Genomic DNA, 24,274 nt, shown 5'->3' with positions numbered 1-24,274 from the left:
CTGTGAGTGTGAGGAAGAGAAGTCTGTGAGTGTGAGGAAGAGAAGTCTGTGAGTGGGAGGAAGAGAAGTCTGTGAGTGGGAGGAAGAGAAGTCTGTGAGTGGGAGGAAGAGAAGTCTGTGAGTGAGAGGAAGAGAAGCCTGTGAGTGTGAGGAAGAGAAGCCTGTGAGTGTGAGGAAGAGAAGTCTGTGAGTCTGGGGAAGAGAAGTCTGTGAGTGCGAGGAAGAGAAGTCTGTGGGTGTGAGGAAGAGATGTCTGTGAATGTGAGGAAGAGAAGTCTGTGAGTGTGAGGAAGATAGGTCTGTGAGTGTGAGGAAGAGAAGTCTATGAGTGGGAGGAAGAGAAGTCTGTGAGTGGGAGGAAGAGAAGTCTGTGAGTGGGAGGAAGAGAAGTCTGTGAGTGAGAGGAAGAGAAGACTGTGAGTGTGAGGAAGAGAAGCCTGTGAGTGTGAGGATAAGAAGCCAGTGAGTGCGAGGAAGAGATGTCTGTGAGTGTGAGGAAGAGAAGTCTGTGAGTGTGAGGAAGATAGGCCTGTGAGTGTGAGGAAGATAGGTCTGTGAGTGTGAGGAAGAGAAGTCTGTGAGCGAGGAAGAGAAGGCTGTGAGTGTGATGCAGAGAGATGCCTGTTAGAGACCCCCCGTGACCCTCACTCCCCTCCCTGCAGGTGGAACAGCTGCAAACAGAACAAGCAGGGGGGCAACAACAGTCACCCGGTGAACCAGACTCCATCCCCCGAGGGTGAGAAACTGCACAGTGACAGCGGAATCTCCGTCAACAGCGATAGCACCGCGGAGCAGCCGGCGGGTCACACGCAGGGTGAGGAGGAGGGGGACCCGCCAATACTCTGTACCCCTGTCCCTTTAACTTCTCTAATACTCAGTACCCCTGTCCCTTCAAAGTCTCTAATACTCTGTACCCCTGTCCCTTTAACTTCTCTAATACACTGTACCCCTGTCCCTTTAACTTCTCTAATACTCAGTACCCCTGTCCCTTTAACTTCTCTAATACTCTGTACCCCTGTCCCTTTAACTTCTCTAATACTCAGAACCCCTGTCCCTTCAAAGTCTCTAATACTCTGTACCCCTGTCCCTTTAACTTCTCTAATACTCAGTACCCCTGTCCCTTTAACTTCTCTAATACTCTGTACCCCCCCTTTAAAGTCTCTAATACTCAGTACCCCCTGTCCCTTTAACTTCTCTAATACTCTGTACCCCTGTCCCTTTAACTTCTCTAATACTCTGTACCCCCCCTTTAAAGTCTCTAATACTCTGTACCCCTGTCCCTTTAACTTCTCTAATACTCAGTACCCCTGTCCCTTTAAAGTCTCTAATACTCAGTACCCCTGTCCCTTTAAAGTCTCTAATACTCTGTACCCCTGTCCCTTTAACTTCTCTAATACTCAGTACCCCTGTCCCTTCAAAGTCTCTAATACTCAGTACCCCTGTCCTTTTAAAGTCTCTAATACTCAGTACCCCTGTCCCTTTAACTTCTCTAATACTCTGTACCCCCTGTCCCTTTAACTTCTCTAATACTCAGTACCCCTGTCCCTTTAACTTCTCTAATACTCTGTATCCCCTGTCCCTTTAAAGTCTCTAATACTCTGTACCCCTGTCCCTTTAAAGTCTCTAATACTCTGTACCCCTGTCCCTTTATATTCTCTAATACTCTGTACCCCCTGTCTCTTTATATTCTCTAATACTCTGTACCCCTGTCCTTCTCTGTCCCTCTTTATCTTCTCTAATAAATAATTAGTGTAATATTATTTATATTGTTAGTTGTTATCCATTATTAGTGTAATATTATGTATAACTAGTGTTTGTATGTATCAATTATTAGTGTCACATTATTTTTATATATATATATATATCTCAAATATTTGTGTAATATTATTTATATCTAGTGATAGTATGAATTATTATTGTAATATTATTTATATCAAATGTTACTATCAATTATTAGTGTCATATTATTTATAACTAGTGTTAGTAAGTATCAGTTATTTGTGTAATATTATTTATATCTAGTGTTAGTAAGTTATTTATTAGTGTCATATTATTGATATAATTATTGTTAGGAAGTATCAATTATTAGTGTCATAGTATTTGTAACTAGTGTTAGTAAATATACATTATTAGTGTAATACTATGTATAACTAGTTTTAGTAAGTACCAATTATTAGTGTAATATTATTTATAACTACAGTTCATAAGTTTATTTATTAGTGTAATATTATTTATATCTATCGTTTGTAAGTATCAATTATTCGTGTAATATAAATATATAACTAGTATTAGTAAATATACATTATTAGCGTAATAATATTATATAACTAGTGTTAGTAAATACACATTGTCTCCAAAGCATTCCCTGCTGTCTAGTCTTAATTTAATTCAGCTTTCACACGTGGGCAAGGCAACACCCATCTTAGAAAAACCATTTGCTTTAACGTCCCTCACACGTGCTAATTAAGTTGGTTGGGCCAGCCAGGTGACTTTGTAAAAGTATATAAGCAAACTCACAGCAACCATGCTCATAAGTAGAAATGTTTAAAGTAGTGATGAAGTTCAAAAACAAGTGGAACAGTGGACATCACCTACTGCTTCTGATTCCTGCATTTGATGTATGCTGGAAAGGAGCATATTATCTATCACAGACTGCACATCTCAGCACTTAACTATTGCTGTGATGCCGCCTTTACTTTTTATATTTGCTGTGACCTCACATATTTTCAAATTCTGCACTTCCTTCCACCAGCCTCCTTATGTCTCTAACTCTATTCATATATCTCCATCTCTCCTTACTTCCCCACGTCTCTGTTCACATGAACTCCTTTCTCACCTGTGTCCTCTGTCACCACACAGCTATATCCCCTGCACTAAAACACACCCCTATAAATCATCCTCACACATTCTCTTTCTTTCCATGCTTCTCCTCCTTGCTTCTGGGGATATCTCTCCCAATCCTGGTCCCTGCCTTATTCCTACATGCGCTCGTCCTCGCCTGCCAATTGCAACCTCTACTCCTTCTGGTGTCAACCCCTCCAACCTCATACCCATCCCCTGCCACCCTCCCTCCTCTCTCCCTTTCTCCTGTGCATGACTTCTTTCTCTCTCACTCCCTGCTTCTCTTTGCTATAACTGAGACCTGGCTCACTCAGCCTGACTCTGCTCTGGAAGCTGCCCTCTCTTATGGTGGCCTTTCCGTCTCCCACACTCCGCGCCCTGATGGCAGGGGTGGAGGCGTGGGGCTCCTGCTCTCCTCTCTCTGCCGTTACCGAACCCTTCCTATTCCCCCCTCTCTTGCTTTTCCCTCCTTTGAGGTTCACACAGTCCAGATCTTCTCGCCTCTCCCTTTCCACGTAGCGGTCATCTATCGCCCACCTACCTCTACTCATCCCCCTTCTGCCTTTCTCTCTCACTTTGAATCCTGGCTCTCTTTCTTTCTCTCCTTAGGCTCCCCTGTTCTTCTCCTTGGGGACTTCAACTACCACATTGATGACCTTTCTCTTCTTTGGGCCTCCCGCTTTCTCTCTCTAACCTCTTCTTTTGGCCTTCAACAGTGGACTGCAGCCAGCACCCACAAAGATGGCCACTACCTAGACCTGGTTTTCACTAAAAACTTTTATCTCACCGATTTTTCCATTTCTCCTTTTCCTCTCTCTGACCATCACCTCATCTCATTTTCTCTCACTCGCTTCTCCCCCTCTCCATCTCCATCTAGCCCTCGTTTTTGCAGAAACCTACGCTCTATTAACCTACCAGCTTTTGAGTCCACTTTACGCTCCTCCCTCTCCTCTCTCAGCTCTGTGACAGACCCTGACAACCTGGTCAGGAACTCAAACTCTGCCTTGTCCTCCTCTCGTGATCTACATGCCCCGCTTTCTCTCTGCCGCACTCGCCCTTCTAACCCCAGACCCTGGCTAAACTCCCACACACGCATGCTGCGTTCCTCCACTCGTTCCTCTGAACGCCTCTGGAGGAAGTCTCATACTCTCGCAGACTTCCTTCACTACAAATTTATGCTGTCCTGTTTCAACTCTGCCCTCTCTCAGGCTAAACAAACCTACTTTTCTGCACTAATCAACACACACAAGTCTAACCCACACCGACTCTTTTCTGTCTTTAACTCTCTACTCAGACCACCCTCAGCTGCCTCCTCTTCTTCCTCCATCTCACCTCAGGACTTTGCTGACTTTTTTAAGGAAAAGGTGGAATCCATACGTCAGAACATCCCATCTCTTTCCTCCTTCCATCCCACACCGCTTCCCAACTCTCCTCCTGCCTTTCTTGACTCTTTTTCTGCTATCTCGGAGGAGGATGTGTCACTGCTGATCTCCTCTTCTCCCTCTACCACCTGCCCTTTTGATCCCATTCCTTCCCATCTTCTAAAACCTCTTGCTCCTTCTATAATCCCTATGCTCACACAGATCTTTAACTCTTCCCTCTACTCTGGTACTTTTCCATCCTCCTTCAGGCATGCAACCGTTATACCATTACTCAAAAACAGCAAGCTTGACCCTACCTGTCCTTCTAACTATCGACCTGTCTCCCTCCTGCCTTTTGCCTCCAAACTCCTTGAACGTCTTGTATTCTCTCGCTTGCTCCACTTTCTCAACACCTAGTCTCTTCTAGACTCTCTACAATCTGGCTTCCGCACTGCTCCCTCTACTGAAACAGCCCTCACTACAATAACCGACGACCTACATGCTGCCAAAGACAGAGGTCTTTACACTCTGCTCATATTACTCGACCTCTCTGCAGCATTTGACACCGTGGACCACCCTCTTCTCCTCCACATTCTCCATACTCTTGGTATTCGGAACAAAGCTCTATCCTGGATCTCCTCTTACCTCTCCCATCATACTTTCAGTGTCTCTTTTGCTAACACCTCCTCCTCCTCTATCGATCTTTCTGTGGGGGTACCCCAGGGTTCTGTCCTGGGACCTCTTCTCTTTTCTCTGTACACACTCTCTCTAGGTGACCTAATCACATCTTTTGGGTTTAAATATCACCTCTATGCTGACGACACACAAATTTACCTTTCAACCCCTGACCTTACATCTGCTATACAGACCAAAGTTTCTGAATGTCTCTCTGGAATATCATCCTGGATGGCCCTCCGCCGACTGAAACTTAACATGGCAAAAACAGAGCTCCTTATACTTCCTGCTAAAACTGGCCCTACTACCTCCTTCCACATCACTGTTGGAAATACGATCATTCACCCAGTAGCCCAAGCACGCTGCCTAGGGGTCACACTAGATTCCTCTCTCACATTCTCCTCTCACATTCAAAACGTTTCTAAAACTTGTCGCTTTTTCCTCCGCAATATCACAAAGATACGCCATTTCCTCTGTTATTCGACTGCTAAAACTCTGACTCAGGCGCTCATTCTCTCCCGTCTCGATTACTGCAACCTCCTGCTGTCCGGCCTTCCTGCCTCTCACCTGTCTCCCCTACAATCTATCCTAAACACTGCTGCCAGAATCACTCTACTCTTTCCTAGATCTGTCTCAGCATCTCCCCTCCTGAAATCCCTCTCCTGGCTTCCTATCAAATCCCGCATCTCACACTCAATTCTTCTCCTCACTTTTAAAGCTTTACACTCTTCTGCCCCTCCTTACAGTACATCTCAGCCCTAATTTGTCGCTATGCACCATCCAGACTCTTGCGTTCTTCTCAAGGATGTCTTCTCTCTACCCCCTTTGTATCTAAAGCCCTCTCCTGCCTTAAACCTTTCTCACTGACTGCCCCGCACCTCTGGAATGCCCTTCCCCTCAATATCCGACTAGCACCCTCTCTATTCACCTTTAAGACCCACCTTAAGACACATTTGCTTAAAGAAGCATATGAGTAGCACTGGATAATCATGGACACATGATACATAAAGCTTGGCCCCCTGAAGAAGCACTTACTAGAATTCCCTCCTACTGTCTCTATACGTTCCCCTACCTACCAATTAGATTGTAAGCTCCTCGGAGCAGGGACTCCTCTTCCTTAATGTTATTCTTACAGTGTGTCTGAAGCACTTATTCCCATAACCTGTTATTTATATTATCTGTTATTTATTTGATTACCACATGTATTACTACTGTGAAGCGCTATGTATATTTATGGCGCTATATAAATAAAGACACAATACAATACATTATTAGTGTAACATTATTATATAACTAGTGTTAGTAAATACACATTATTAGTGTAACATTATTATATAACCAGTGTTAGTAAATACACATTATTAGTGTAATATTATTATATAATTATATTATATAATAATATTATTATATCCCTAATTTCTCGGTATGCACCATCCAGACTCTTGCGTTCTTCTCAAGGATGTCTTCTTTCTACCCCCTTTGTATCTAAAGCCCTCTCCCGCCTTAAACCTTTTTCACTGACTGCCCCACACCTCTGGAATGCCCTTCCCCTCAGTACCCGACTAGCACCCTCTCTATCCACCTTTCAGACCCACCTTAAGACACACTTGCTTAAAGAAGCATATGAATAGCACTGTGGATATTCTGAACACGATACATAAAGCTTGGCCCCCTGCAGACGCACTTACCAGAACTCCCTCCTACTGTCTCTGTACGTTCTACCTACCTACCAATTAGACTGTAAGCTCCTTGGGGCAGGGACTCCTCTTCCGAAATGTTACTTTTATGTCTAAAGCACTTATTCCCATGCTCTGTTATTTATATTATCTGTTATTTATTTGATTACCACATGTATTACTACTGTGAAGCGCTATGTACACTAATGGCGCTATATAAATAAAGACATACAATACAATATAACTAGTGTTACTAAATACACATTATTAGTGTAATATTATTTATCTAGTGTTAGTAAATACACATTATTAGTGTGATATTATTATATAACTAGTGTTAGTAAATACACATTATTAGTGTAAAATTATGATATAACTAGTGTTAGTAAATATACATTATTATATAACTAGTGTTAGTAAATACACATTATTAGTGTAACATTATTATATAACTAGTGTTAGTAAATACACATTATTAGTGTAACATTATTATATAACTAGTGTTAGTAAATACACATTATTCGTGTAATATTATTATATAACTAATGTTAGTAAATGCACATTATTAGTGTAAAATTATGATATAACTAGTGTTAGTAAATATACATTATTATATAACTAGTGTTAGTAAATACACATTATTAGTGTAACATTATTATATAACTAGTGTTAATAAATACACCTTATTAGTGTAACATTATTATATAACCAGTGTTAGTAAATACACATTATTAGTGTAACATTATTATATAACCAGTGTTAGTAAATACACATTATTAGTGTAACATTATTATATAACTACTATTAGTAAATGCACATTATTAGTGTGATATTATTATATAACTAGTGTTCGTAAATACACATTATTAGTGTAACATTATTATATAACCAGTGTTAGTAAATACACATTATTAGTGTAATATTATTATATAGCCAGTGTTAGTAAATACACATTATTAGTGTAACATTATTATATAACTAGTGTTAGTAAATACACATTATTAGTGTAACATTATTATATAACTAGTGTTAGTAAATACACATTGTTAGTGTAACATTATTATATAGCCAGTGTTAGTAAATACACATTATTAGTGTAATATTATTATATAGCCAGTGTTAGTAAATACACATTATTAGTGTAACATTATTATATAGCCAGTGTTAGTAAATACACATTATTAGTGTAATATTATTATATAGCCAGTGTTAGTAAATACACATTATTAGTGTAACATTATTATATAGCCAGTATTAGTAAATACACATTATTAGTGTAATATTATTATATAGCCAGTGTTAGTAAATACACATTATTAGTGTAATATTATTATATAGCCAGTGTTAGTAAATACACATTATTAGTGTAATATTATTATATAGCCAGTGTTAGTAAATACACATTATTAGTGTAACATTATTATATAGCCAGTGTTAGTAAATACACATTATTAGTGTAATATTATTATATAGCCAGTGTTAGTAAATACACATTATTAGTGTAACATTATTATATAGCCAGTGTTAGTAAATACACATTATTAGTGTAACATTATTATATAACTATGGTTAGTAAATACACATTATTAGTGTCCACATCGGTAATAATGTCAGCCCTAGGGTTTTTATCAAAGCGTGATAATCCCTATGCAGAATGTCCTTGCTAAACCACATTGACGTTACAGAACAAGTCCTAATGTAATTAGCCAATATCTAATTACAGGGTTTGTTTAAACCCTCTATTACCATTAGGACGTGTTCTGTAACAGCAGTGAGGTTTAGCAAGAACGTTCTGCATCGGGATTTTCACACGTTGATAATAACCCTAATAACAGGACTGGCGCTTGTCTCTTGGGAGACATTACACCATGTACAGTGTGGTCCACTTCTAGATACTAGTTTAAATGGCTTTAGCACCGTTTCGTTACGGTGGCCAGCTCTATCGCCAGTGACCTAGCACCTTGCCCGGTCTCTGGTATGAATGAGAAGAATAGAGAGTACTGAGGTGTGTTACGACCATTTCTACACCATGTAGCTCACGCTAGACCTGCCTACTGTCCCATCTACTGAGAGATATGTTGTGGCTCTCACAAGATATATAGCAAAAGGTGACACATTGTGTGCTTGTCTTTTCCCAGAATCCCTTGCTGCAGTGGAAGCACTGTATGCTGGGTGATAATGGTGAAAAGCAGTGTTGCAGACCTGTCTAAGACATGCAAATGAGCACACAGTAATATTTCCAGTTGATATATATATATATATATATATATATATATATATGTGTTTTAAGTTATGGTGGGTGAAAAAAGGCAACAAGAAACCTCCACCATATAGTGTAACATTCTTGTTGCCTTTTTCACCCACCATAACTTAAAACGTGATGGTAAACCCCAACGTCTTGAAAATGCACAGCCAGCAGTACAATACCTTTGTATTGGGTGATGATATATGGGGTATTTATAACGCTCTCGGCGTCTTACTTTTCGCTTTGGTTGCTTTTTGGGGGGTGATAATACCTGTTTTAATATAACTAGGAGTTTAGCGTTTAGTAGCGATCCGTGATATGAGATCGGATCTGCTCTTCACTTTGTTGACGGGAATTTGGGCCTTAAATGGATGTTGAGTTGTCCTCATCCTACGTCTCTTCAATTGTGTTGCTATGAATGGGGGGAAAAGGGAAGTGGACATCCTGGCACACTGACAATCAGCAGGTGATTTTTTCAGCAAAACGTCCCACGTTTCGACTGCCGCGCAGCCTTTGTCAAAGCGAGCCCTCAAGTTGACAAAGACTACGTGTCGGTCGAAACGTTGGACGTTGTGCTGAATAAATCGCCTGTTGATTGAGTCCGTGTGCCCGGATGTCCACTTCTTTCTTCGTGATCTGTTGGGGTAATACAGGATTCTTCCCACCTCCCATGAGCGCCGACGCGTTCCCTTGTCTTCTACCGAGTCAGATTGTGATTTGGGGAGTCAACCGGAGATGTTACGTCTCATGGCAATACCCAAGATGGAGTATTAACTGCAGCAAGTGACCCCCCCGTTGTCCTTCCTTCCCTCCCCAGGTAAAAACGACCTCTTCACCAACCTGTCTCCTCACAAACAAGAAGAGGTGGAGAAGCTTTTGACCGGCTCGGTGGAACAGACCTGGAGGTGCCTGGCCGGAGAACTTGGCTACCAAGACGAGTTCATAGACTCCTTCACTAAGGAAGAGTTCCCCGTGCGGGCTTTACTCTCCGACTGGTCCAACAAAGACAGTGCCACGACCGACAGCCTCTACTCTGCCCTCCGTAAAATCCAACGGGAGGACATCGCCCAGAGTTTGTACAGCGACTCCACCGCCACTTCCCCGGTGTGAAAGGGAGCAGTGGGGGCAGAAGGAAGATGCTCGTGTTGACCCTTAACTCAATGCAGCATCCCACCCGAGATGTGAAGGATAGTTTGCCCCTCCACCTCCAACCCCCTCCCACCCCCGCCCCACCCGACCTCCCCCGTTATCCAGTATTAACGGACGATCCGTCTGCACTGATGCATTATTTTCAGTATTGTCGTTGTTTAATCTTCTTCTGTCTGGAGCTCTCGTGTCCGTCGACTTCGGGTCTTCTCACTGTGATGGACCATAGGACGTTGAGAAAAGGAATCATGAACTCAGAGGCCCTCTGAGAATTCAGGGGTGCATCCCCTCCCCCCCACCCCGATCTCTCACACCCTTATATCTGCTGTGGTTCCTCGTTCTTTTATAGGCCTCTCTGCTGGTGACCCCCCAAAAAAACAGGTGATCCCCCCTCCACCTTAAACAGCCTGCTTTATGAAATGCCCAGGTTGTGTATAGTACCGGGGTGTTGTAACACAATGTGGCTGTGCACGTTGTCATGTTCATGAATGTTGTCACACACGCACTTAGAACGACAGTGGCATGCGCCCCAGAAACATGTGTCACACACATAGACTGTCACCCACGCACTCAAAGAATGTCACTCGCTGACCCACACACCTGAAGATGAGCTGTCACACTCACGCCCGAATTGTGTCACACCATCAGAAATGGTGTCGCACCCACACTCAGAGGTCACACACACAAATTGTGTCGCACATCACTCAAAGAGAATGTCACTCCATGACCTTGCGTCACACACTGAAAAGTTGTGTCACACTCATAAATTTGTCACTGCCTCACTGTATTTAGACACTTGGATTGTGTCACACACTGAGAAATGGTTTAACACACACACACTCAAAGGTTATCACACCAAAATGGTGTCACATACAGCATGACCGGGGGGGGGGGGGGGCAAGACTCCGTCACCACTAGGGCGGCGCTGGCCGCGCTCTATCCCGCATGCGCAAGCTTCCCTGGTCAAGGCTGTGCTCCCTACTGACCCACACACCTTAAGAAAAGATTGTATTACACACGCAGAAATGTTGTCACACGCCAATTGTGTCAGTATGTGGCGCTCACTAACCCACACATTTAGAGAAGATGTGTCACACACACACACGCTCAGAAATGCTATCACGCACAAGTTGTGTCACGCAAAGAATACACACACACACCCACCCGAAGAGTGTCACGCCAACACACACCGACCGCCTTGATTGTCGACCCAGGTGACGGGACAAAAAGATGACGCGGCACGGGCGGCTGTCACACGCGGTGCGCACTGCCAGGCGCGCAAAGAGTGTGCGGTGCGCACTGCCAGGCGCGCAAAGAGTGTCACCACGACGCCTGCCACAAACCGTTAACCCCGTGACTGCCAGAGAGGAGGGGGGCGGCATAAAAAAACAACCCCACGCAGGGCCCCCCCTCTCTGGCAGGGAAGGGGTTAATAAGTGGGCAACCTTATACCTCCAGCCCGCGAGACCCTCAGGGATTTGAGGAGCGACGGTAACGGGGTTCACGAGCTGACCAGATACTAGTGAACTAGCCTTATCCTACGTAGCTGGGTAATAGTCATATTTGATGAACACTGTGCCCCCTTTCCCCCCTCCCCCCGCCTAACCCCCCAAAACACGACTTTTCTCTCGTGTCCGCTGTTTGAAACCTTTTTTGGGGGGCGTTGGGGGTTTCCTGCGTCTGACGCTGATCTCTTGCGGTTAACGGTGAGAGAGAGGGAAACTGCTACATCCGTTATAATGTTATAAAGAGTAACTTGTTCCCTACAACTCCTCCCCATAACTGCTCCTATAACCTCTCCCTATAACTCCTCCCCTAACTGCTCCTATAACCGCTCCCTATAACTCCTCCCCTAACTGCTCCTATAACCGCTCCCTATAACTCCTCCCCTAACTGCTTCTATAACCGCTCCCTATAACTCCTCCCCTAACTGCTCCTATAACCTCTCCCTATAACTCCTCCCCTAACTGCTCCTATATCCTCTCCCTATAACTCCTCCCCTAACTGCTCCTATAACCTCTCCCTATAACTACTCCCCTAACTGCTCCTATAACCTCTCCCTATAACTCCTCCCATAACTGCTCCTATAACCTCTCCCTATAACTCCTCCCCTAACTGCTCCTATATCCTCTCCCTATAACTCCTCCCCTAACTGCTCCTATAACCTCTCCCTATAACCCCTCCCCTAACTGCTCCTATAACCGCTCCCTATAACTCCTCCCCATAACTGCTCCTATAAAATCTCCCTATAACTCCTCCCCTAACTGCTCCTATTACCGCTCCCTATAACTCCTCCCCTAACTGCTCCTATAACCGCTCCCTATAACTCCTCCCCTAACTCCTCCTATAACCTCTCCCTATAACTCCTCCCCTAACTGCTCCTATAACCGCTCCCTATAACTCCTCCCCTAACTGCTCCTATAACTCCTCCCCTAACTGCTCCTACAATCGCTCCCTATAACTCCTCCCCTAACTGCTCCTATAACCTCTCCCTATAACTCCTCCCCTAGCTGCTCCTACAACCGCTCCTTATAACTCTTCCCCTAACCGCTCCCTATAACTCCTCCCCTAGCTGCTCCTTCAACCGCTCCCTATAACTCCTCCCCTAACTGCTCCTATAACCGCTCCCTATAACTCCTCCCCTAACTGCTCCTTTAACTCCTCCCCTAACTGCTCCTATAACCTCTCCCTATAACTCCTCCCCTAGCTGCTCCTACAACCGCTCCTTATAACTCTTCCCCTAACCGCTCCCTATAACTCCTCCCCTAGCTGCTCCTTCAACCGCTCCCTATAACTCCTCCCCTAACTGCTCCTTCAACCGCTCCCTATAACTCCTCCCCTAACTGCTCCTATAACCGCTCCCTATAACTCCTCCCCTAACTGCTCCTATAACCTCTCCCTATAACTTCTCCCCTAACTGCTCCTATAACCTCTCCCTATAACTCCTCCCCTAACTGCTCCTATAACCGCTCCCTATAACTCCTCCCCTAACTGCTCCTATAACTCCTCCCCTAACTGCTCCTATAACTCCTCCCCTAACTGCTCCTATAACTCCTCCCCTAACTGCTCCTATAACTCCTCCCCTAACTGCTCCTATAACTCCTCCCCTAAATGCTCCTTTTACTCCATATAACCACATTGCAGTGGCGCAAGTAGCAACGAGGCACTGCAGGAGTGGGGTTGCCATCTCATCAAAGCCCCTAGATCAAAAAGACTTAACGGAGGGTCGCGATCATCAAACATTCTCCCCCCAACTGTAGGTGGCGGGTGTGACGGTCAAGGGTCATTCAGGGTCAAGGGTCATTCAGTTATGCAATGGTGAGATCCGTTCTAGATTCTGATGCCAGAGGTACAGGCCACCGCCATAGGGCATGCACTTAACCAAAGGTCACGACCTACCCCCCGCCGCCCCCGAGAGAGCAGAGGTCACGACCTCCCCCCACCCCCCCCCCCCCCGAGAGAGCAGAGGTCACGCGGCAGGCCTACTCCCCATTATTTTCAAAAGGTGCCTTTACTTTGCTATGCGTTGTTTTCTGTAACAGACCCTCCAATCGCAGAGTTTTCTGCTATTTTACAAAATAATTTTTTATAGCACTTTTTTATATATATTATATAAAAGAAAAAAATGTCCGTTTCTGTTACTGTTTTTGTTACCGTTCAGAGAGATTTTTTTTTTCTCCTGTGTTCATATCTGTTGGCATTGTAAATATTCGACGTCTTGTCCTGCGATAAATCCCCCCCACCCCCCATCCTCTCCCGTTTCCCCCCGTCCCCCTGCCCCCTCCCCGAAACCTCGTGTAAAATAATTTCACTTGACAATTACGACATGAACATTATAATTATTACAGAGAAATTGTCTGTGGGCTGTTTATTCCGATATCAAATCGGGCGCCGTTTGCCGATTGGTAAGAGTTGGATGAAAACCCATCACCTCCAACCGTGTCGGTCGAGCGACCGGGCGCCATCCCACCGTGTGACACACGGTTTCAACCCATGTCTCCCGCCGGAGTATGTACAGCTCAACCCCGTTATAGCGCGATCCGTTACAGCGCGGATCCGCTTATATCACGATGTAAGGGTGGCTCCCAATTTTTCATAATTATGAATACTTTACAACACGGTTATTGGCGTCTTAAATACTTTATTGTGCAACGCATACAATGGTACATTATTTCTAACGCGATTCGCTTATAGCGCGGTGTGATTCTTTGGACCCCAAGCCCAGCGTTATAAGGGGGGTTGAGCTGTATGTATATTTCAGGCACAGTAACACGTGACAGTATAAGAATATGCGCTCTATACAAAAAGTAACATTAGGAAAATGAGTCCCTGCTCCGAAGAGCTTACACTCTAATTGGTAAGTAGGAGGAATGTACAGAGGGTGTAGGAAGGTGTTCAGGTAAGTGCGTCAGCAAGGGGTCAAAGACGATGTTTGAGGTGTGAAGTGTCAGCCACGGAGCTACTCGTGTGTTTCGTTATGGAGCTGGGTTTTAAGAGGTCCTAAAGTTGGACGGAGAGGGTGCTAATTGGGTGTGGGTATCCCATCTAGAGTCATGGAAAGATGGTGACCAGCCAGGTCTCACATGGTGGGGACATGTTCCAAGGTCGAAGCTGAGCGTGACGATGCAAATGTATACCCTCCATGTGTACTGTACCTACAGTGTTCAGCAGGAACACTACATAGGTTTGGTTCATGTAAGACTAGTTGGACCTATTACACAGAAGGATGCTCCACCGCTGAATTCTGGGAAGTTAAAGTACTAGGCAGCTGTCAGTCACCTGGAATTCCTAGCACCCTATCTACCCTCTCCTGCTCCCCTCCAGTCCTTGCACACCATCCACACACTGCTGCCCCCACCAGTTCTAACACCAGCCACTGCCCCCCTCCAGTTCTTCCACCCTCCACTGCTCCCTGGGGAACTCATTCCAGTTTAAGTGTGTGACCTAGTCACTGGGAACGGGCGACGTCCCGACACAATGGTGTGACCTCGTCCCTGGTAACGGGGGATGTCCCAACTTAAATGTGTGACCTAGTCACTGGGAACAGTGGACGTCCCAACATACGTGTGTGATCTTGTCCCTGGGAAAAGGGGAAAAGGGGACGTCCCAACACAAGTGTGTGACTTAGTCACTGGGAACTTAGTCACTGGGAACGGGACGTCCCAACACACGTGTGTGATGTCTTCCCTGGGAACGGGGGACGTCCCAACACAATTGTGTGATCTCGGCCCCGGGAATGGGGGACATCCCAACACACGTGTGTGTGACCTCGTCCCTGGGAACGGGGGACGTCCCAATACAAGTGTGTGACGTAGTCATTGGGAAAGGGGGATGTCCCAACATACATGTGACCTCATCCCTGGGAACGGGAACGGTGGAAGTCCCAACTTAAGTGTGTGATCTTGTCCCTGGGAAAAGGGGAAGTCCCAACACACGTGTGTGATCTTATCCATGGGAACGGGGGTCATCCCAATACATGTGTGACCTCGTTCCTGAGAACGTCACAACACACGTGTGGGATCTCATCCTTGGGAACGGGGAAGTCCCAATACACGTGTGACCTAGTCATTGGGAAAGGGGGATGTCCCAACACACGTGTGACCTCATCCCTGGGAATAGGGGACATCCCAACAGGCGTGTGTGATCTCATCCCTGGGAACGGGAAACATCCTAACACATGTGTGTGTAACCTCATCCCTGGCAACAGGGGACATCCCAACACAATTGTGTGATCTCAGCCCTGGGAATGGGGGACATCCCAACACACGTGTGTGATCTCTTCCCGGGGGACGTCCCAACACGTGTGTGATCTCTTCCCGGGGGACATCCCAACACACGTGTGTGATCTCTTCCCTGGGGATGTCCCAACACATATATGTGATCTCTTCCCGGGGGACGTCCCAACACACGTGTGTGACCTCGCCCCTGGGAACGGGAAACATCTCAACACACGTGTGTGACCTCATCCCTGGGAATGGGGGATGTCCCAACACACATGTGACCTCGTCCCTGGGAATGGAGGACGTCCCACCACACTTGTCTGACCTCGTCCCTGGGAATGGGGGATGTCCCAACACACGTGTGTGGCCTCGTCCTTGGGAATGGGGGACGTCCCAACACACGTGTGTGGCCTCGTCCTTGGGAATGGGGGACGTCCCAACACACGTGTGTGGCCTCGTCCTTGGGAATGGGGGATGTCCCAACACACGTGTCTGACCTCGTCCTTGGGAATGGGGGATGTCCCAACACACGTGTCTGACCTCGTCCTTGGGAATGGGGGACATCTGCTGTCAGGTGAAGATAATAAAAGGTTGTTTGCTTTGAAATAAAAGCCCCCGGTGCCTTTTTTTACTAAAGAGACTTCCTCACACCAACACAGCCCAGCCTGCATTAGCAGGGACACTAAAGGGAACCTCTGAATAGGGAATATATATATATATGGGAGCAGGGCTGAGGCCCTGTGCCGTATCCATGGCAACCCCAGCATGGTTACCAGTTGAAGTGAGGCCTAATGAGGTATCCATGGCAACTGGAGAATGAGGCCTGCTATGCGGAGCTCTCAGGGTCACAACAGACGCTCAGTTGTGGTGTCGTGTTCTTTCGTGTCCCTCAGGTCACCTCCACTGTGTGGCTGTCACCTTTGTGTTAAACACAGACTCACCCTCTTACACACTGCACAGGTACCCCATATACTTTAATAGGATCCCCCTCTTACACACATCAGTTACCCCCATATACTTTAATAGGATCCCCCTCTTACACACATCAGTTACCCCATACACTTTAATAGGATCCCCTTCTTACACACATCAGTAACCCCCATACACTTTAATAGGATCCCCTTCTTACACACATCAGTTACCCCCATACACTTTAATAGGATCCCCCTCTTACACACATCAGTTACCCCCATACACTTTAATAGGATCCCCCTCTTACACACATCAGTTACCCCCATACACATTAATAGGATCACCCTCTTACACACATCAGTTACCCCTATACATATTAATAGGATCCCCCTCTTACACACTGCACAGTTACCCCATACACTGTAATAGGATCACCCTCTTACACACTGCACAGTTACCCCGTACACTGTAATAGGATCCCCCTCTTACACACTGCACAGTTACCCCATACACTTTAATAGTATCCCCCTCTTACACACATCAGTTACCGCCATACACTGTAATCGGATCACCCTCTTACATACATCAGTTACCCCCATACACATTAATAGGATCACCCTCTTACACACACCAGTTACTCCCATACACATTAATAGGATCACCCTCTTACACACACCAGTTACTCCCATACACATTAATAGGATCCCCCTCTTACACACTGCACAGTTACCCCATACACATTAATAGGATCACCCTCTTACATACATCAGTTACCCCCATACACATTAATAGGATCACCCTCTTACACACACCAGTTACCCCCATACACATTAATAGGATCACCATCTTACATACATCAGTTACCCCCATACACATTAATAGGATCCCCCTCTTACACACATCAGTTACCCCCATACACATTAATAGGATCCCCCTCTTACACACATCAGTTACCCCCATACACTTTAATAGGGTCACCCTCTTACACACATCAGTTACACCCATATACTTTAATAGGATCCCCCTCTTACACACATCAGTTACCCCCATACACTTTAATAGGGTCACCCTCTTACACACATCAGTTACCCCCATACACATTAATAGGATCCCCCTCTTACACACATCAGTTACCCCCATATACTTTAATAGGATCCCCCTCTTACACACATCAGTTACCCCCATACACTTTAATAGGATCCCCCTCTTACACACATCAGTTACCCCCATACACTTTAATAGGATCCCCTTCTTACACACATCAGTAACCCCCATACACTTTAATAGGATCCCCTTCTTACACACATCAGTTACCCCCATACACTTTAATAGGATCCCCTTCTTACACACATCAGTAACCCCCATACACTTTAATAGGATCCCCCTCTTACACACATCAGTTACCCCCATACACATTAATAGGATAACCCTCTTACACACATCAGTTACCCCTATACATATTAATAGGATCCCCCTCTTACACACTGCACAGTTACCCCATACACATTAATAGGATCACCCTTCTTACACACATCAGTAACCCCCATACACTTTAATAGGATCCCCTTCTTACACACATCAGTAACCCCCATACACTTTAATAGGATCCCCTTCTTACACACATCAGTTACCCCCATACACTTTAATAGGATCCCCTTCTTACACACATCAGTAACCCCCATACACTTTAATAGGATCCCCTTCTTACACACATCAGTAACCCCCATACACTTTAATAGGATCCCCTTCTTACACACATCAGTTACCCCCATACACTTTAATAGGATCCCCCTCTTACACACATCAGTTACCCCCATACACTTTAATAGGATCCCCCTCTTACACACATCAGTTACCCCCATACACATTAATAGGATCCCCCTCTTACACACATCAGTTACCCCCATACACATTAATAGGATCACCATCTTACATACATCAGTTACCCCCATACACATTAATAGGATCCCCCTCTTACACACATCAGTTACCCCCATACACATTAATAGGATCCCCCTCTTACACACATCAGTTACCCCCATACACTTTAATAGGGTCACCCTCTTACACAGATCAGTTACCCCCATATACTTTAATAGGATCCCCTTCTTACACACATCAGTAACCCCCATACACTTTAATAGGATCCCCTTCTTACACACATCAGTAACCCCCATACACTTTAATAGGATCCCCTTCTTACACACATCAGTTACCCCCATACACTTTAATAGGATCCCCCTCTTACACACATCAGTTACCCCCATACACTTTAATAGGATCCCCCTCTTACACACATCAGTTACCCCCATACACATTAATAGGGTCACCCTCTTACACACATCAGTTACCCCCATACACATTAATAGGATCCCCCTCTTACACACATCAGTTACCCCCATACACATTAATAGGATCACCATCTTACATACATCAGTTACCCCCATACACATTAATAGGATCCCCCTCTTACACACATCAGTTACCCCCATACACTTTAATAGGGTCACCCTCTTACACACATCAGTTACCACATACACATTAATAGGATCCCCCCTCTTACACATACCAGTTACCCCATACACATTAATAGGATCCCCCCTCTTACACACATCAGTTACACCCATACACATTAATAGGATCCCCCTCTTACACACATCAGTTACCCCCATACACATTAATCGGATCACCCTCTTACATACATCAGTTACCCCCATACACATTAATAGGATCACCCTCTTACATACATCAGTTACCCCCATACACATTAATAGGATCACCCTCTTACACACACCAGTTACTCCCATACACATTAATAGGATCCCCCTCTTACACACACCAGTTACTCCCATACACATTAATAGGATCCCCCTCTTACACACACCAGTTACTCCCATACACATTAATAGGATCACCCTCTTACACACACCAGTTACCCCATACACATTAATAGGATCACCCTCTTACACACATCAGTTACCCCATACACATTAATAGGATCCCCCTCTTACACAGATCAGTTACCCCCATACACATTAATAGGATCCCCCTCTTACACACATCAGTTACCCCATACACATTAATAGGATCCCCCTCTTACACAGATCAGTTACCCCCATACACATTAATAGGATCCCCCTCTTACACACATCAGTTACCCCATACACATTAATAGGATCCCCCTCTTACACAGATCTGTTACCCCCATACACATTAATAGGATCACCTTCTTACACACATCAGTTACCCCCATACACATTAATAGGATCACCATCTTACATACATCAGTTACCCCCATACACATTAATAGGATCCCCCTCTTACACACATCAGTTACCCCCATACACATTAATAGGATCCCCCTCTTACACACATCAGTTACCCCCATACACTTTAATAGGGTCACCCTCTTACACACATCAGTTACACCCATATACTTTAATAGGATCCCCCTCTTACACACATCAGTTACCCCCATACACTTTAATAGGGTCACCCTCTTACACACATCAGTTACCCCCATACACATTAATAGGATCCCCCTCTTACACACATCAGTTACCCCCATACACATTAATAGGATCCCCCTCTTACACACATCAGTTACCCCCATACACTTTAATAGGGTCACCCTCTTACACACATCAGTTACCCCCATACACTTTAATAGGATCCCCCTCTTACACACATCAGTTACCCCCATACACATTAATAGGATCCCCCTCTTACACACATCAGTTACCCCATACACTTCAATAGGATCCCCCTCTTACACACATCAGTTACCCCATACACATTAATAGGATCCCCCTCTTACACACATCAGTTACCCCCATACACATTAATAGGATCCCTCTCTTACACACATCAGTTACCCCCATACACATTAATAGGATCCCCCTCTTACACACACCAGTTACCCCCATACACATTAATAGGATCACCCTCTTACACACATCAGTTACCCCCATACACATTAATAGGATCCCCCTCTTACACACATCAGTTACCCCCATACACATTAATAGGATCCCTCTCTTACACACATCAGTTACCCCCATACACATTAATAGGATCCCCCTCTTACACACATCAGTTACCCTCATACACATTAATAGGATCCCCCTCTTACACACTGCACAGTTACCCCATACACTTTAATAGGATCACCCTCTTACACACATCAGTTACCCCCATACACATTAATAGGATCTCCCTCTTATACACATCAGTTACCCCCATACACATTAATAGGATCTCCCTCTTACACACATCAGTTACCCCCATACACATTAATAGGATCCCCCTCTTACACACATCAGTTACCCCCATACACATTAATAGGATCTCCCTCTTACACACATCAGTTACCCCCATACACATTAATAGGATCTCCCTCTTACACACATCAGTTACCCCCATACACATTAATAGGATCCCCCTCTTACACACATCAGTTACCCCCATACACATTAATAGGATCCCCCTCTTACACACATCAGTTACCCCATACACATTAATAGGATCCCCCTCTTACACACATCAGTTACCCCCATACACATTAATAGGATCTCCCTCTTACACACATCAGTTACCCCCATACACATGAATAGGATCCCCCTATTACACACATCAGTTACCCCCATACACTTTAATAGGATCCCCCTCTTACACACTGCACAGTTACCCCATACACTTTAATAGGATCACCCTCTTACACACACCAGTTACCCCCATACACATTAATAGGATCCCCCTCTTACACACTGCACAGTTACCCCATATACTGTAATAGGATCACAATCTTACACACATCAGTTACCCCCATACACTGTAATAGGATCCCCCTCTTACACACACACCAGTTACCCCCATACACATTAATAGGATCACCCTCTTACACACACACCAGTTACCCCCATACACATTAATAGGATCCCCCTCTTACATACATCAGTTACCCTCATACACATTAAGAAGATCACCCTCTTACACACATCAGTTGTCCCCATACACTTTAATAGGATCACCCTCTTACACACATCAGTTACCCCCATACACATTAATAGGATCCCCCTCTTACACACATCAGTTACCCCCATACACATTAATAGGATCCCCCTCTTACACACATCAGTTACCCCCATACACATTAATAGGATCCCCCTCTTACATACATCAGTTACCCTCATACACATTAATAGGATCACCCTCTTACACACATCAGTTACCCTCATACACTTTAGTAGGATCCCCCTCTTACATACATCAGTTACCCCCATACACATTAATAGGATACCCCTCTTACACCCATCAGTTACCCCCATACACATTAATAGGATCCCCCTCTTACACACATCAGTTACCCCATAGACATTCAGTTCACGATCACCCTATCTATAAAATTAAAGGGGTGTATGGAGCCCCTACCCCTTGTTATGCAAATACAGTTGTCCATATACAGTAGATTTTAACGGGATCCTCCTATAAAATGTCACGATCGCCGTCATTCCCTCACCAATTACCCATAAAGACTTCCTGAATGGAACGGCCCATTTAAAGGGTCAGTCTCTCTTAGGATGAAATGTGCATGTGGCATGTTTCACAGGTGAAGCGCTGTAGGGTTTTTACAACACGTATCTAACCTCTTTTGGCGATACGACTGCTGGTCAGACAGCCTAACGTTTAATAAAATGGGGATTTTCCTGGGGCGCTGGGACTGCGTGTGCCGTCACACACGGTAGTACAATTCTCTCTGCAAGGAACAGTTCCAAAGGACAGTTGCGTTTTGCAGAAAGCAATCATTATCTTTTTGTAAAACCCACAACAGGCGCAGGCATTCCTCTCGCAGCGAAGAACGGAATGGAGGAGCCCAAGCAGCAGCAATCGGACAAGGCTTACTTTCTTGAAAAGACACCAAAAGGAGGCTCTTTCCAGCAAAACTACCACGCAACCCAACAAGAGTCAAACCTCTCTCTCTCCCCCCTCTCTCTCCCCCCTCTCTCTCCTCTTCTCTCTCCCCCTCTCGCTCCCCCTCTCTATCCCCCCTCTCTCTCCCCTTCTCTCTCCCCCTCTCTCTCCCCCTCTCTCCCCCTCTCTCTCCCCCTCTCTTTCCCCTCTCTCTCTCCCCTTCTCTCTCCCCCTCTCCCTCCCCCCTCTCTCTTTCTCTCTCTCTCTCTATCCCCTCTCCCCTTCTCTCTCCCCCTGTCTCTCTCTATCTCCCCTCTCCCCCCCCCTCCATCTCTCTCTCCCACCCATCACTCTCCCCTTCTCTCGCCCCCTCTCTCTCTCCCTCCCTCTCCCCCTCTCTCCCCCCCGCCCCCCTCTATATAACACTGGGGTTTTTTGTTTGCCTTCCTCTGGATCAATAAGTAAGTACGGTTATAGGATAAAGTATCTGTCGTCTAAATTTAGCATAGGTTGAACTTGATGGACGTACGTCTTTTTTCAACCTCACCTACTATGTAACTATGTAACTATATAACTATATCCTCCTACTATGTAACTATGTAACGCCATGTAACTACGTAACTATGTAACTTATCACGGAATGCGGGAGGATTAGGTCCATTGAATAATCACTTAAATAGGTTCAAACTACAAATGACTTTTATTGAACTATGTTGTCATGCCAACTGACTATAAAAAGAGGTAGCAGAGCAGAGAAAGAGAGGAAGAGAGGTTAAGCAGATAATATGTTCCAGTTGGGTCCTATATTTGTATTTTTATTGTATTCTTTGGTTGCCTTTGGAATGAAGTTAACAGCGTTTCACGTTGAAAAGAAGGAGAGAGAAAAAAAAAAAACCCATATACCGAGACAAAGCTCGGGGAAACATGAAAATATAAAAATATAATACCGAGACAAAGCTCAGGGAAACATCCAAATATAAAAATATAATACCGAATGAAAGCACAACGCAGGAGATGGGAGCAGATGTTGCCTGTTTCCCGAATATCCTTTGTTGGAAAAGGTGTGTAAATATTTGAGCGTGTATTATAGGCATTCCAGCGCAGTACGGTGGTATATAATAATAGCAAGGATCACTTTCAATGCGAAAATAAGCCAACGATTAATGGACACAGAAAAAAAAAGAAGAAGATTTTTGAAGGCGTCCCGCGGAAAACTAGCGTCCGGCAGGTCACGGACACGCACTGCGACCTCTGTGATTGCGCTTTTCGTGTATTCTTGCTGATGTTACATAGTTACATAGTTACATAGTAGGAGGATATAGTTATATAGTTACATAGTTACATAGTGGAGGAGGTTGAAAAAAGACGTACGTCCATCAAGTTCAACCTATGCTAAATTTAGATGACAGATATAACTATACTTCCTTCTTATAAAATATGTCCCAATATATTCTACTTAATAGCCAAACAATAGGAACGGGGGTGGGGGGGAGGCACGTTACTTTAAGAACGACCCCGTCCCCACTGGTTAAAGGGTCTCAGCGATAGGGTCTGCCTCCTCTCCCCGTCAACCCCCCCCCCCCTGGCAGAAGGCTCAGAGAGAGGATCCAGCGCGGGTGGTCTAGCTGCGTGTGATCACGTAATGGGCCGAGGGGGATACAGAACCGTGGTGTGAGAAGCCGGGGAACAAGCCCGTTCCGGAATCTCCGCACAGCTGGCCAGTTACGGCTCGGTGCAGCGATAGGACGCTGCAATGGGGTATCATGTCATTTGGTTCCTTGCCATTAT

General features: G+C 45.0%; 1 protein-coding gene across 1 annotated transcript in view; it reads left to right on the top strand.

The window, feature by feature from the left end:
• NGFR (nerve growth factor receptor) overlaps positions 1–11,336 on the top strand; it is a 74,959-nt gene extending 63,623 nt beyond the window's left edge. Inside the window, exons 5-6 of the mRNA XM_075580345.1 lie at positions 663–814; positions 9,616–11,336. Coding sequence (XP_075436460.1) covers positions 663–814; positions 9,616–9,908 — 445 coding nt within the window. The 3' untranslated portion in view covers positions 9,909–11,336. The remainder of the gene's footprint in view (positions 1–662; positions 815–9,615) is intronic.
• The last annotated feature ends 12,938 nt before the right edge of the window (positions 11,337–24,274 follow it).

This window comes from Ascaphus truei, chromosome 23, assembly GCF_040206685.1.
Source record: "Ascaphus truei isolate aAscTru1 chromosome 23, aAscTru1.hap1, whole genome shotgun sequence".
NCBI classification, from domain to species: Eukaryota; Metazoa; Chordata; class Amphibia; order Anura; family Ascaphidae; genus Ascaphus; species Ascaphus truei.
This window is presented reverse-complemented; position numbering and strand designations above follow the sequence as displayed.